This window comes from Anser brachyrhynchus (assembly GCF_964034855.1).
Source record: "Anser brachyrhynchus genome assembly, chromosome: 20".
Classification (NCBI taxonomy): Eukaryota; Metazoa; Chordata; class Aves; order Anseriformes; family Anatidae; genus Anser; species Anser brachyrhynchus.
The window spans coordinates 7607431-7624015 of NC_137713.1; the positions used below are offsets into that span (position 1 = coordinate 7607431).

Sequence of the window (16585 nt, forward strand, 5' to 3'; positions counted from 1 at the left end):
TTCACTTTTACTTACATTTGATTTCAAATTTGTTTTGTTTTCAGTGCAAGTTGTGGTTCTTAACAGATTTCAAATAATCACTGGATTCTTTCATTTGCTGTTTCTTTGAACAGCTGTTGGCAAATTAAAAAACCTCCAATACCCATCAAATTAGGGGAGACAAAATCATAATTTTTTCCTCTTTTCTGCTGCACTCTAATGCAAAGGACAGGCTAGAAGGTACCTTTAAAGATATTAATTTTCTGGTATTTTTTTTCTTGGGGATGATTTGCTCTCAAGTAATACATAACTCTTTATAATCAGAAGAGGATTCAGAGTCTAGCAGGCTGTTTATTTCCCTGTGTCAGAGCTACTTTGAGCAGAAGGCAGCTGCCTCGTAGCTCCATCCCTATTATAAAAAGGAAATAACAACCTGCACGTTCGGTGCTAGCACACCTTCTTTTCAGTATTTTGGGAGGAAAATAGCCCATTATGTGTTCTTTGAATTGAAAGCAAGGTAATTTTCATCCACCGGAGGAGCATTTTGTAATTCGTCGAGCAGCGGTGGGGCTGGCACCCAGTGCGATGGCCATCTCCATCCCGCTGGTGGCAGCCACCGGCGGCCGGACCCCGCAGCCACCTCCGCGGCCCCGCGCCTCCTCTTCCCACGAGCCACCACCGTGAGCTCCTGCCAGCTGCCGGAGCCTCCCATTACCGACAGAAAACTGCTTGAGCCCTTCAGAGAAGAGCCCTCCCGACCCCTTCTGCAGCTGCCAGCCCACGGGGGACAGAGCGCAGCCATCACCCCAGCTCCTGACCCTCCCCGAAGCTGCAGCACGGCTGCGATGGCCTCGCTCGCGTTTCAGTGCTGCTCCAGTTATTTTTGTATTTGGCTTTCGAACGTATCGGCTCATCGTTTGCCAGGCAGCTCCGCTGCGGTTGGCAGCTGGCAGGAGAATCCCCCCGCGCCTGGGAAGAGGCAGAGGAGGCAACGTGGGCCCGCTCCCCAACGGGGCCCGCTCCTTTCCGAACGAGCAACGGAGGGACAGCGAACGCTGGTAATTAATGAAATGAAGTAATAAGCAAGGAGATGATGAAAAGTGGAACTTACACAGCTCTCATATTCAACGACCATGATTTCTTTTAAAAAATGCCTGAAGAGTGCACAGGAGGCTCGTGCTCAGATTGACACCACAGTCACGGTGAAAGTAATTCACAACCTACATCCACTTTTTAGCAACTATTATGCAAACTGATACTCTTCCGAATTACCTGAGAAGCGTAGCAGCAACAATGGTCAGGGGAGTTTCTTTTTTTTTTATAGAGCTTAAAACAAACATTCATTAATGAGCTCTGCTTTTTAAAATGAAGACTTTGCGACACAGGCAGCAGCACACTTGGCACATGAGCTCCTTGCTTGGAGTCCCTGCCACGCACACCAAGGGCAGGTGAAGGTGAAGGACCCCCACTCCCAAATTAACCACAGAAATAAAGCAGTGCTGCCACCTGACCGGGGAACTTCTCCGAAACAAACGCTATGAACTCATAGCCACGCTTCAGAGTGAATTAAATTTGTCTTCAGAATACAGCGTGAGTCTCCTCTTGCCATATTAATATGAAAAGTGTGTTGGTGCTTTGTCATTATAATTCAGCCGCAAGGAATATCTGCCTAGAAAATAGTGTTCACTCTGTGATTATGTATTTTATTTTAGCACTTTTATAATAGTAAAGCTATGACCACAATGAGGACGGAGTCATCTTCTGCAAGTTTAATCACTGGGTGGTTCAATGGAAGGAAAAGAATTTAACTAGGACAGGAATTTCTCTACAAATACCGACTCCTTACAATGCGTTGCTGATGGACAAAGGACTACAGCCCTCCGGCACAGCCTATGGAGGACAGGCCGAGGCAACAGGCAGAAATGACCAGATGATGCCTAGCAATGATATCCAATGTTATATTAAGAACGAAGTTGAAGCACTGACTTCACGCTGCATTCCCAGGTCCCAGTAAGGTGCCTTGACAGCGATTCTCCCAGCTTTATTGATACCATAAAGGCTGCCAGGAAGGTTTTCATGGTCCAAATGTCAGGGAAATGGCACAGAATATGATCACACACGTTACAGACAGACTACAACAGCTGCCCTTATGAGAAGCCAACTGATATCCTATGGTTTGAAATCAAGACAGCCAGGGCCAACTGCTGCAGCGCTGCAATCTCCAGCCACACAGAAAGAATGTGGAAACCTCCCCAGTATGCACCAGTGGGTTTCAGGGTTTTATGGAGATAACTGCTCGGCTGACTTTGTTGTTCAGCTCCGAACTTTACAAACGCATTTGTACCTAGCACAAAAGGAGACAACCTTCTCAACCACACACAGACTCAAAAACTGGTCTTTGAACATAACCTATGCATACAAGGAGTTCTGAGCCATTAAAAAGCCACGTGTTCTCCCTTCTCTTTCCTACTACAGGCCACATTAACCAGAACCATTCCATGCCAGGCACAGTTTTGTTAACTCAGAATGCCACCAAAGGACTGCAAAACAATCTCCCTCTTCTTTTTGATTCACCAGTAAAAAACAACTAAAATCTGGGAAGATCCTTCAGCATCACTAGACCAAGCCTTCCTGTGCCCTCCAGGTACTGCGGATACAGTTCTCCACGTGCTGATCCCAGCACACCTGGAGCACCATCAGACAGCTCTTCTCACCCAACACAAAACAGTGCAACGAAGGAAACCATCACGGACCATGGGGAGGGGAGGTCAGAGCTTCTCCATTGCCACCCCGTGGCCAGTGAGCTCTCCGTAAGCCTGTCAGGGTGGTAATCCTGAACACGAGTCGCAAGCCCGAAAGGCACGCTCTCCCCCCATTACTTCTCACGGAGCGGTAGATGTGACAGCAGCCTTCTGTTATCAGATAAACAGGGACATCTACCCTGTACACCGTCAACTACCTGCCCACTTGGCAGCTCCTGGACTGAAAGCTATTACAGGAATGAGTATTATATAAATAAAAATATAAGGGATACCTGGGTCTGTCACCATTCCGCAGTATGCCTGCTAATATCCTAACTACAGCAAGCGTAGATTGCATTCTGATTTTTTTTCAGATTTCTTTCCCAAGAGATGATAAGAAGTAATCTCCCTGTTGTTACAAATGTTTTATTTTGAAAATAAAGCTTTTATGCATATTTTAGTTGATCTAAATACAGTAGATCTTGGGTTTTTAAATCACCAGATAATATGCAATTATCTCAAGCTAGATTCTGATTTTGAAACAAGCTCTAATTAGCTCCCCATTTTATGCTGCTATAATCCTTTCTTCAACTCCCATGAGCGTTACTATTGCTAAGCAGCATGAGGTTAGGAATGATGGATGATACCCAGAAAGGAAGACAAACAAAAGGGAAATTCAAAATCCCCTGAGATCACCCGCAGCTGTATCGGCAAATGAAGATTTCCACATTAGGTCATAAGACGACCCTTACAGAAACACACACCAAAAAGGCACGTCTTTCTCCCACTGAGTATTTGCAAGTCTTTAATGTAGTATATAGAGAGTATATGTCCTTCACAGAGGATGAATACTAAAGTGAATAAAAATTCAGCTTTCCTGGGAGTAGTTATGAAATCAGCAGCACCGAAAAAGAAACTTGGTCTTAATGTCATATAGATGCTCACTAAAGATATAAGACCCCAAAATAAAACAAACTAATACGAGCTATATACAGTACAAGTATTTAGAAAAATATCCAAGCACATAAACCTTCGCCTGACACATGGCTACTTTCCAAGCCCAACCCAGCTCTGATCATCAGTAATGCAACTAAATAAGGGCCAAATTCATCATGAAAAAATGCTGATGCACTTGGGTGACACTAATTCAACTTTTTTTTCCATGTGATTTGGTCCATGCTTTTGACACATAAATCATTAAAAAGGCAGATTTACCCAAGGGCATTAGAGCATTTAGGTGGAAAGAAATACACAGAAAAAATGTTAGAAAAGGCATAGCGATACTATTTTTGACCACCTAGGGTACAGACACCATTTTTGTGTAAAACACGTTTGCTGGAACTTGCACAAAATTCTTCTAATCACCAGAGCCTTGGCCAAGGTCACAGGCACAAAATACAGATATATGTACCTGGTTGTAATTTTGGTACAGGCTGTGTTTTTTGAAAAGTCATAAATACTGCTTGCAAAGAAGAAAAATGAGCCTGGCTTCTCTTTGCAATCTCCAATTTATATATATAAATTGTATATACATATACATATATATATATATATATATATGATGCTTATCCATCTTATCCATTCATCCTTATGTATAAAAGGCTGCTGGGTCCATCTGTCCACGTGTGACAGTGGAAAACTACTGGACAAAAGAACAGATTTTCATGAATGAGGTGTTAATCAAAACCTTATGATCTGGAAGCGTAACTAACTGGGTCAGAAATCCAGAAAATCTTGCTAGTTTGGTATAATAGTGCCAAACAGTAATGAAAATACTCACGGCTAATAAAAGTTTGAGACGTTACTATGCATGTTGACACTCCGTACACTGAAGACCTTCTTGGCAAAGCACTCAGGAGCCACTGAATGTATTAGTTTAATTTCACTTCTTTCCCTTCATGCATTCAACAAGTTCTGAGCCAATTATATTACGTGGAAAAGGCTTCAGACCTTTTCTCATTTTAAAATTGGTCTGATTAATTTCTATTTTAAAACTACAAGTATGCAACCTTTTCTGCCTTGATTTTCCTGGGAAATGTCTCAGAAGACCAGAAAATGGGAGCTTTTTCTTTTTTTTTTTTCTGCCCTCGAGTAGAGGATCTTTCACAAATGCATAATTATTTTTACCCTTTTCCAAACTGTTTGCTGTGCTTTTAATTACAGAACAGCTGCTAATAAAAGAAAATTACCAAACTGCCCTTCCTCATTCATATATCTTGGTTTTGCTCTTTTGTTCTGCGTGGTGTCACAACCCTCCTTATTCCTCCATCCAGAGAGAGGTGCCGAGAAAAGAATGCCTTGTAAAACAATTTTGTTTCTAATCATCAGGAAAGAGGAAGAAAAGGGCACGAACCCATTTTCTCATTTGTAAGTTTGCTTTAAGGAAAGAAGGACAGCGATCATCAATAATATGATTTTATTAGCTGATAGGAACATGTCGCGTCACACAATATTAGCTCAAGGGCAGGAGCTGACAAACGAGGTTGGGAGTGTGGGAGTGGAGCAAAATATCACGGCAGCAAAACCCAACTTCCTGAAGGAAATCACTTTCAGCTACCAGTGATCCTCACGGGAATCCCTAAGGTGGTCGAATTTTAATGCTATGGGCTTGTCTTTCAATCTTTTATAATTACAGTTAGTCATAAATATGATGATTAGCAATAACAATGCAGCCTTTTCCCAGCTCCTCTGATTTCAAATTCCTCTTAAAGTGGCTATAATTAATTACTCATATTTTCCATGCTGTCTTAGGCATTTATAACTACAACGGTTACACTTGCATAGTATTGATGGTACAAAAAGTAGTCAATGGCACACTCTTAACGAACAGCAGCGTATAAAATGTCACAGGAAATTTCCATGTTTGCTAAATGCTCGCCTATAAGTAACAATAGCTCTATGATTGCAAATAATTTTTCCCATTTTGGTTTTGTTTTTATGGCTTGTTTCACCAGGGGCATTTTTTGCTTTTATCTATTTATTTCCCACTGTTCTTCTTAAGAAAAACGTGGATTGAATATCATCACGGATTTTCTTCTAGTAAAATCTTTTAGAATGCAAAATAGTTTCCCAGCAGTGCGGAAAAATAGTTCAGTTGACACAGTCAGAATAAAGCTAACAAACTTGAGAAGAGTGTTCCACAATGGCAGGAAGGTAGAACATATCTCATCCTTCTCTGTATCCTGAAAGGCAATCACTCTCAAATACTAGCTGCATGTACAGAGCAGGGCACAAGTATTTTTCTAGAGTAGAAAAGAGCCTGAGTGTTTTACATCAGTTAGGCATATCATTGGTAAAAAGTCTGTGTGGGTAGAGTTTGGTATCTAACAGCAGGAACACAGCTGTTCTGCTCCTTCCTATACTGTGGCCATCTTCAGCAAACCTTGAGCAATTCACTTCTCATTGACACTCATCTTTGCTGCATCTGCTTTTTTTGCAAATGGAAAGGGGAGGGAGGAAAAAGGTCGGCTTGGAATATTTAACGAAGCTTGAAACAGAAACGCATAACATGGTCTTTTCCCCACCTTCAAATTAACAAAGCAGATTTTGTGCAAATGAAAGTGGAAAAATATGCCAGTGAATAAGGCAGCTGGAGTATGTAGATCACATTACAAACGAAAGGCTTGTTTTACAGCCATTGTCACATGTCAAGTTGATAAGCTGAACTATGGTAAAAAAAAACAACAACAACCCTACAGAGCCAAGGATCTCTAAGATCAGACAGAGTCTCTTTACCTAATATATGCAGCTAAATATGTGTACTCCCTACATCTGCCATAGCAACAAGGAGAGAAGGAGGAATTAACTGTGTTAATAAAAAAAACTGAAGGGTCTCCTGTATGATACAACAAAACAAGAGAAACCTCTCGGCATCAAAGCAAAAGAAACGTAACAAAAGCACAGAGAATTATTTCAGAGCAAATCATTGAAACCAGCTGATTACCTGAGCTTGCACATCCCTGCTGTAGGGAATCCTGTAATGATGTCACAGAGTGAAGGACTAGATAAGAGAGGAGAGGAAAATCAGGGAACAATAAAAGGAGATGCCAAACCACAAACTAAACAGTAAGCAGGCTCAACAAATAGCAAACCGCTGATCTCAGCAAGGGCACACTGCTCATTTAAGTCAGTGGCATTATAAGGGTACAACCGAGGTCAAACTCTAGTCTGGCCTTTCTGTATCAATGGATATTAGGATAAGAGAGAGCCACAATAAAAAGCATAATTGCAACACAGCATTCCCCCTTTACAGCTGAGTTCTAGCTCGCCTCCTGAGAAAGCAATCGACATTCTCCTAGGAACAATATAAAAATCCCCTATGCAACCCTAGAAAACAGCACACAACATTTTCCAGCTTTTCGGCCAAATTTTTTGGAATTACTTATCATATTCATGCCTAAATAATATCTCCCTCATTAGGAACTCGATAACGGCTGCTTATCAATTGCACATAAACGAGCGCTTCTTGTGTAAACATTCCCAGCCAGTCCCCCTAGGAACCGGCTGGGATGCAAGGCGGGACGCTTCCCCTTCCACCAGCGCCTGGGCTGCCGCAGGGTGGAAGTCCTGCTTACTGCAACTTTAAAAAGATCTCCTCCTCCTCCTCAACTCAAACAACATAGTGGAATTTTAATTACCTTGTCCTTGTTGCTGCCCTTGTGCAGGCAGGACACACTGTCCCAGCTCACCATTCAACCAGAGCTGCATACGAATAAATGGTTCTCGGCCTTTTTGTGTCAATTTACTCCATGGCTTTGGCCTGGAGAGCATGTCACTGACACTTCCTTGGGACAGCCCCAATACCTGAAGTGAAGCAACCAAGAATGGCACGTTAACACATTTGGTTTGGAAGGGGGTAATTTAAGTCACTTCGGCTTCCTTTACTGCTACATTGCTCGAGTCAATTAGCAAAACTTCAAAATGACAGATACATGTACGGGGATTGAAATGCTTTTCTCCTGCCATAGTCTCGTTCTGGAGACTGGTTTTTTTTTTTTTTTTTCCCTGCAGAAACAGAGTGGCAGCACAAACAGCAAAAGGATGGCTCGAGATTTGCATGCTTTCCATATTTAGTGTCAAATAGTTTCATCGATCCTAACAGGAAAAACACAGCATACCAGCTCACAGAAGGAGATAAAACAGGACATGATTGTCACGTATTTTGTTCTCAAACAAAAATAATTGGGACTTCTGAGACTAGGCCTTCATTTGGTTGTTTTTGGTATGAACTGTAACGAGGTGTGTTTTCACCTGTAGCAGCAGCTGCTCCATGTAAGTAAATATTTCGGAGCACAGCTTACTGCAGCAAAGGGGGATTTCAGATGGGCCGAACTCAGTGACTTGCTGGAATTCAGCACAGGTGCAGGGGTTAAAATTCGTACTTAATGAAAGGTGCCACGGGATCCTTAATGACCCCGAGAGGTCAGGCTTTTCATTTTACGTCTTACTGAAAAGGTAATAGCGTGATGCCAGCTCCTATTATGCTATTAGATTGATTCAATTCTTTATGGGAAGAAGAAAAACCAGATGTCCAGCACTCCTCTCAGCCTGGAAGGTGCTTTCTGGTGGTCGGGGACCCCCCAGCTCCCACGTGTTTAGAGCCCAGAATGCGAGACCTTATCACGCATCGTGTGTCTGTAATCAAACACTGCTTAAAAAGGTCTGAAAGCACACTGAGATACCGAGCACCAGGTATAAGAAAGGATTGTGAATTCTTGACTTAAGACTAAGGAGAGGTAGGGGATTTTCTTTGTGTTTGTTTAAATACCCTTGTGCACTTTTCCAAATATTAAAAAAAAAGGAAAAATGCTCTCATGTCCATAATCTTCACTCAAAACAAATTTAAGACTCTCCAGTCACAGCAATGGTATTACTCAAATATTCCATGAATTCATTACATTAAGCATGAAATACTGAGTCTCAATAATGTTTGCTTCAGCTTTCAGTGTTTCTAAATTCAGGGGCCCCATTTCTAATTGTAAGCAACTGAAGCCAATCTTTATGTAAAAATCTATGCAATTCATGAAATACAAGGAAACTAATATTTTCCTTTGTGAGCTTATTTTTAAAGTTCTTAACATACTAAGCAAATACATTTTTTCATAAGACACATGTGGCACACCCCTTCTGTATGCATGGCTGTGTCAAACTGAGCTCTGTACCGATGCGAGGAGCATAATGCACATACAAAACACTGGGGTAACAAGAGAGAACCAATTCTTTACCTTTTCCCCAAAGATCCTTTGGCAGATGCCATTCTTTGCTAGCTTTTCTTTGACCTGACGCGTTAGTTCTATTGTATCCACTTCCTGGTACATATAAATCTCATACTGCTCAGGTGTCAGTGGAGGAACTGAAGGTTTGGATGGCTTTGACAAGGACACGATAGGGGATGAAGGGAGGGGGCTATTTTGTGGCGTCTCACTGCGACTCGCCCCAGTCATGCTCAATTCAGAACTCTGCGAGTACGGAGATTCAGCGTTTGGCCACTCTTTCCAATACTCTGAAGAAGATGGTCCTTGGAGCTGGCTACGATCTGGCCTAGTCTGATTGCTGACCTTTTCTTTTCCACCACTGGCTTCCTCAACTTTTATATCTTCGGGAAGCGCTGCATTTCTTCTCTCATGCTGCACAGTATTCCACCAATGGTCCTTCCAAACACCACCACGTCCCAACTCATTTTTAACATGCCTCAACATACCCTGGGCAGAATCACTTATTCCATGAAGCTCTAAAACAGGCGCCTCCTGAGGCTCCTTTTTGAGCCCAGAGAGGTTCTGCAATGCAGAGATACTGGAATCAGTGACAGATGAATGTTTCTTCAGGGATATGGCCAAAGGAGAATAGCTGGAAACCGAAGACATTGCAGGTGTAGATACTAGTTTGGGGGACAGGATAGAAATGTCAGCTTGAGATAAAGGTGTTGTTTTTAAGGCAGGTTCAAGGGCAGCCTGCTGTGCCTCCATTTCGCGTCGGGCTTGTTGCAGAATGGATCGAATAGCATCATCAGAATTGCCACTGCTAGATGCAGAAGGCGGCTGAGCCGGCTCAGCTATGAAAAACAACCAAAAGACTAAATGCAACAGAGGAATATGCTTTATATTCAACATGCGCTACTGTAAATATTTCCCTGCAAGAAAACGGGCTGCAATACATTTCTGGATGGGAGGGAGGAGTTTTCAACTAAGCAAAGATTCTCACTTTTCAAAATAAGGTAAGATTTCCAAAGTTCTTCACTGGAAAATTTTTATCGTTGCCAAAGTGCTGGACATTTGCATACACTGACTCAACTGCACAAGTCTGTTACTACTTGCAAGTTTTCCACCATTGTAAAAATTTTCAAATAAATGCCTTTGAAAATCAAGCCTTCGACTCTTCCTCCCTTACCCCCAAGTGGTCAATAACATTTTATAGTTCTATTTACAAAGTTATTTAACCTTTCACTTTTATCTCCACAAATGAATCGTAACGCACACACTGAACACAGCTGTATCCACCTGGACAGACTATTAATACCCACTTACAATATAAATAAGGTGAGTCCTTTTAACTCCAAAAATAAAGCGCACAAATTACAACAAAGCAAGAAGTTTAGTAAAAGGCTTCATTATTTAATTTGACAAGCCAAATGTGCTCCTGCTTCCTGTTTTCTTGTTCCGTGGTTCCAATCACTGAAATAAACAGCTCTACAGAAACCAGGATGACTCCTGGCCATCACACTCTGCCCCATTTCAGGAGAGACAGCACCTAAATGAGGTATCTCAGTGGTGAACCCAGGACCCATGTGGCTGTTCTGCAGCATTCAAGAGATGAGCAAAGATAGTAACATGGGTGTACACTTATCTCTGCAGAATAAGAAGGTTTTTTTGCAATGGCATGTGTTTCCATTTAAGTTAGTTTCCACTGAGGACCCCAGTGCTTGAAAACCAGTTCCTCTGAAAGCTGCTCTACAAAGACTGGGAAAAGCGAAGCACTAGGGAGTGGCAGGGAACCTATACACTGCAAGAAGTGACCTCAAAGTGAAGTAAGACTTGAAACACTCTGCGTATTATTCTACTGATACACCTCACCTGAATACATTTCCAGATTTGTCTCCCTATACTCCTTCCTGTCACACACTATAAGATACGTGAAAAACTAAGAAATGGGAAAAGATGGTGAGACCATCTCTTCTGTTTTATCTACTGGTTTCATAGGGAGTTTTGAGGCTGAGTTAGTATTTGAAAGGAAGTCCGACACTCTTAGATAAAACATGCTACTGAACAATGTGCTTGCAGTTTCCTGCACACAGCCCACATTTTTCTCTATGTAATCATCGCTGGTATAAACTTATTTATTTACATCATATATTAACTAGTCTTTAATATTTTGCCATGAGATTAGCGTAGTGTTCATTTCAAAGATGACTATCCAAAACTGTAAATCAGTTTTTATTTTAAAAAATGAAACAGAAGTATTGCAAAGTACTCTCTACTTCAATATCAGCCCTCTAGATGTACTGGAAACTGTTTTAAAGTTGGGAGGGCTGTGGAGTAGACAGAAATGTTAACTACATGACAGCATACAATGAGAAATTAAACTTATCTCAGGCTAAGATGTTATACATTAATGAAATTGTCGGAAAAGGAAATGCTTTTTGGATTAGCCAGCTCATTCCCTGAAAAAAAACCTATACCCTTACATTCTGTAACCAAAGTCATGTCTGAGTTTGCCTATGTTCTAATTTTAGTACACGATGTCCACAGTAAGATGGTACTGTGGTACTAGTAATTGCTGGCTGGATTGTGACCTTCACTCAGGCAAATACACTCAGTTCCCTCTCCCACGCAGTTGTGTCCCTGGGGCCTGAATTGGAGAGCACTGAACAAAGACCCCGTCAAGCAGTGATGTGTATTAACTTATCCTGGGCTGCATTACAGACAGAAACCACTCTACTGAATAAATAATAAAAAAAAAAAGCTCTTCAAACCTACATTCAAGGTTTTAAGAATATAATTAACTGACCAGAAAGCTCATGGTAATTGTTTTAATTAAATTCTGAAGTAAAAGTAGCAAGAGACGAAATGAGGCTGTACCTGTTTTCTGTACTTGCAGCTCCCTTTTGGCTTGTTCAAGAATGGATTTGATGGCTTCATCAGAGCCAGTCTCTGTGGTTCGGATTCGTGTGGTTATATTACCTGAAGAGGAAAACAAAACTAATGACACTTGGAAAGCTTGTATTAAAAACAAACAAGCAAATAGAAAGACATACAGAGTATATATACTGGTACGCTGATAGCATAACCTGATGATAGTTTACATAGAACCTTTACCAACATCTACAACACGAAGAACATCCTTAATGACACAATAAAGGAAAAATATGCTCGTTGCATGAAAGCCTGTCCACTAGCTGCGCTGCATGATGACAGCACTGACATCACCAGAGGAAGAACTACATGCTTATACATTCCTTTTCTAGTATAACACACACAGGACATTTTTTTCTTTTTTCCTTTTTTCTTTTTTTTGGAGGGGGAGAGGAAACAGAAGGGAAAAGAACGGGAGGGGAAAGGAACAAAGATAAAAATGTAAGACCAGAAATTATCCTTAAAAATTGCATCAGCTACTAGGCAAACTAGGACGAGTATACATTCAGCCCCAAACAGATTAAAAAATGACTAGATGCAGGAAGTCAAAAATAATTTTTGCCTTTCTGAAGTTTTATACATTAAGAGAAACAATCATTTAAGGACTGATACGATTTGAAGTACTCTCCAGCTAAGAACTATTACTTGTTTGTTTTTGTTTTTTGGTTGGTTTTTGTTTTAACCACTAAGGGGAGAGAAAGGAGGGAAAACTCCTGTGACTGTGAAAGCTATCGCATTGCTCATTAAGAGATTATCATTTGTAAGTGAGCTGTGTAATTTCTGACTGGAATCAAAGTAACTACAGAGTTTTGGGGTAGCTGGGGTTTTTTTTTGGTTTTGTTTTTGTTTTGCTAAAAGAAAAATCCTGCAACTAAGATGTTCATAGTTCCTCTCTAATGGTAACTTATTGATCTGATGTTCCCTTATTTTTTTGTTCAGTCTTTTCCATACACCATACTGCAGAAAGCATCACACTAATTTAACAGCTTATTAAAGTGTATTTGTCAACATAAGCCCCATGAGGAGAAAGAAGTAAAATCTAGAGCAGAAGCAGTACGCAACTGATATTGGATTACACATAATTGTGCAGCTTTCTTGCTCTAAAATCATAGAAACAGCAAAGAGAGCATTTCCGTAGATGCAATGATTTTATAAAGCCACTTCTATCACTTAGTTCTCTTTATCTGCATATCTACTGAGGATAGGAGTGGAAGAAGTATCCAAACAGGGTTAAGTTAGTACAGCAGCAGCAGAATTAGAAAAAGCAAAGTGTTGGTCTAACCCATGGTTTGTTTTATACTTACTGTCTGTTTTTCTATCAGATTCCAGGCCAGAATCAAACTGCACAGTTTTAAGGAAACACACAGCTAAAGCACACTCCACTTCCTATGTATTGACTGCAAAGAAAAACACCTGCCTGTGACGTACCTTCAGACCCATTTCTTCGTTTCGGTACTTCCTGAAATAGTCTGTTCAGGTTCTGGCCTGGATTCTCTGTTGAAAAACAAGTTTGGTAAGAACAAAACAATCAGGGGATGGTTGCTCTGACATCATGGGCTGTGTGACATGAGAAGATAGCAGCCTGTCTCTAGAGACGAGGGTTCAAGCGTTCCTCAAACCCTCGAGTCTTTGTCTGAGCGCTGGAGGAGCTGGCTACTTTGGAAGAAGCAAGGCTGGCTGATTTGTTAATAAAGATTACAGCTACGTTCGGAAAGGAGATTAGACAGATATAAATAAATGTCTAGAGATACCAAAAATGAAGAGGTTAAAGATGGGCAGATAATCCCCTCAAGTACAATCATCAAAAGGAAGAACAGATTATAAATCTAACAGTGTTCACTTTCAATTAAACAAAATCTAGACAAATCCTGCCTGTCCTTTCCAATATTTCTAGACTGTAAACAACTTACTTTTCAGTTTCTCTAAATGTAAATCTCAGTCTTCATTTAAGATGAATCACAACGAAATGCATATGTTATTTTTAAAAATCACTACCCTAAATATGCAAAGCTGCTTTAAATTAGGACTGGTTTTTAATTAGTCATCTCATGTATCACCTACGATACTTTGTCAAAACACTTTGGGGAAAAATCACACAAGACACAACAAAAATGTGGTCTCAATAAACAACCCCAAATAAAAATCGCCAAGTATTTCTGATGGCTGATACCCATAGCAGCTACTGACCCTTTTTACTCAGTGTTTTGAAGTAAGGGGTGTAAATGTCCCTGTTCCTTGGCTGACAAGTACAAGGCAGTGGCTAGCTACAGCATCAGCAAAGATACTAACCTGCACGAGTGCTGAAAAGCAGTGTTAGAAAGCTGTACTTTCCACACTTTTTGTCTGATTGAGGTGAAAACAGCATCAACACACAAACGGCCTCAAACATGGAAACTTTCAATTTTTTATGCTTGTAACTAATAGGAAAATGTGGCAAGACCCTCGGCTGGCGAGCGCTTACCTCTTTGTCTACCCTGGATGCTGCGAAGAGCCAAGATGTTCTGCTCGTCCGAGAGGAACTGCTTCATCTTATGAAATGGCTCCTTGCCTCTCACAGTCAGTTTATTCCATGGCTTTGGCCGGGCTAGTATCTCACTCACAGACCCTTGCGACAGTCCCAACACATAATGTCCAAATATCCGCTGTCCAATATTGTGCTTGATCAACTGCTCTTTCACCTGACGTGCAATTTCGGCTGTGTCTATCTCCTCGCCTTCGGAGATGCTCCCAGCACTTTCTGACTGGCTGGGAGACGGGGCCATGCCATTTACATCCGGACTTTGTTGTAATGGACTTTGGGAAGAGATGGAGTTTGTGCTGTAAGGACCTGTTGAAAAAATCATGCTTGTGCTTCCTGCTTCCTGCATTGCCTTGGAGTAGAAGGACTGCATTAGCTGTCGCTGGAGGAGAGAGTTTAGTGCAAATTTTCCTGTGGAGGCCAGGGGTAAGCTGGGGCTTGCCAGGGATGAGCTGAAAAAGTCTTGACTTAAACCCGTTGGTGAGAACTGGTGTGTACCATTAGTATTGGAAGCCTGCTCCCCCGCGTTGCGGAGCAACTGAGAAGGAGGGGAGGCCGGCAAGGTTGCAGGACGCTGACTCTCAGGCTGGTCTTTCCCTTTTCTCCTGGCTGACCCTACAAGGAAGGTCAAACATAATGCATTATGGGGGATTAAAGAGGGAAAAACCAAGATAAAAAATGCAAAGTTTGCCCCGCAAAGGGAAAAAGTGCAGATTTACAAGGGCCAATGAAGTGGTGGTGGGATTTTTGTTTTTGTTTTGGTTTTGGTTCGTTTTCTTTTTTTTTTTTTCATAATTCAAATTTCAATAAGCCAAACAAGGCCCCCAAAACAAACAACATGCATTTCATGTTTGCACCTTTCTTGTATGTTGCAGCCTGGAGAATCCCCCTTACAAACATTAAAACTAGAACAGTTACATGAAGTGCAGTTATACATTTAAAATAAAGGCAGTTACAGACAGCAAGTCCCTCTGATGTCTCTCATTCAAGACATTACTCATTGGACCTGACTGAACCCAAATGCAGCAAACATTTACATTTTGGAACAAACCAATTTGTATAAAGGAATCACTATTAGGTGGATGCACCAAGATCACTCAGTTTAAGTCATAAAACGCTTCAGAATTCAGTAATCCCAGTGCCAGTGGCAACTTTTAACTTTCTTCCAGCTGCAAAAACCATAAGCATTCAAGTATCTGGAAATTCCATGACTTGCCATTTAAAAAATGTGCACACAAAATGTAAAAAGCCCACATTAGGAAAGCTAAACGGCAAACACACTTCGCTAAAAAGAAAGTATTTTGTTTTTCCAAGCTGACCTGCTGGTAATATATCTAAGTGTATCAGACAGGAAGATTATTGTGTTCTGCATGCAAACATTTTGCATAACATTGTGCGTGGGGGAAGAGACTTCTGGTGCCACGGATGAATTTGTTCCCAAAACAGAAGACAGCCTCAAACGCTACCACTTGGTACATCTTGTAATGCCTCTCTTTCCTAACCTTTAAAGAGTCTCCAAGGTCTCCAAGTTTTGTTTTACTATCCAGCCTATAAAACTGCAGAAATCAAACACTCTTCAGCATTCTTGTTTCCTGTTAATCTTCCTGCCATGCATTAGCTCACACTCTCATCTCTCATTCACCCCTCCCTCCCTTTACAAGACAGCAAACAAACCAGAAGAGCCGAAAATCGTGTCAACCTACCACTCAGGTCACTATTAGTGATACGCAGCGTGGCATTCTCAGACTGCAAGGAGCGGTTCTTCTCCAGCAGCAGCACCTCCAGCGGTTTAGATGCATCCTGAAGAAAATCAAAGCGGGAGGTTTGTTTCTAAAAGAATTAAGAGTCTCACTCAGGCACTAAAAAGGATTTCAGAAGAGAAAAACAAGTGCTCATCTCTGCTACGTACACGGCTAGGGAATTCACCATGCATATATTTGCAGGACTCACTCAGTGCTCCTACATGAGCTATAGTAAAGATGCACTGTTTCATTTTCAGTGTAAATCACTCATCAATTCTGCATTATTTTGAAATGTGTAATGGAACAATTTCTTAATCCTACTTAACTTTAAAATGGTACTGGCATGCTTTCACAATTTAAGAGCTGTAGACTTCTAATCTGATTATAATAGGAGTTAAAGTGATATTATTTCTTCTAGGTCAACTGACCCAACTTAAGCATTTCCTCGAAATGCCATGTTTCAGCATCAACAGTTTG

The 16585-nt window shown here is 41.2% G+C and overlaps 1 protein-coding gene across 13 annotated transcripts in view; it reads right to left on the minus strand.

Annotated features, from left to right (window-relative positions):
* The window catches only part of CUX1 (cut like homeobox 1), a 268818-nt gene that overhangs the window by 55248 nt on the left and 196985 nt on the right, over positions 1–16585 (minus strand). For 3 of the 13 annotated variants that reach the window (XM_080563172.1, XM_080563168.1, XM_080563162.1), the window contains exons 14-20: positions 16070–16166; positions 14310–14981; positions 13277–13342; positions 11795–11896; positions 8945–9771; positions 7358–7523; positions 6664–6720 (exon numbers count right to left, since the gene is read on the minus strand). In XM_080563172.1, the coding sequence (XP_080419298.1) occupies positions 6664–6720; positions 7358–7523; positions 8945–9771; positions 11795–11896; positions 13277–13342; positions 14310–14981; positions 16070–16166 (1987 nt within the window). The remainder of the gene's footprint in view (positions 1–6663; positions 6721–7357; positions 7524–8944; positions 9772–11794; positions 11897–13276; positions 13343–14309; positions 14982–16069; positions 16167–16585) is intronic. The other 10 variants (XM_080563173.1, XM_080563171.1, XM_080563166.1 and 7 more) reach the window with 7 other exon arrangements.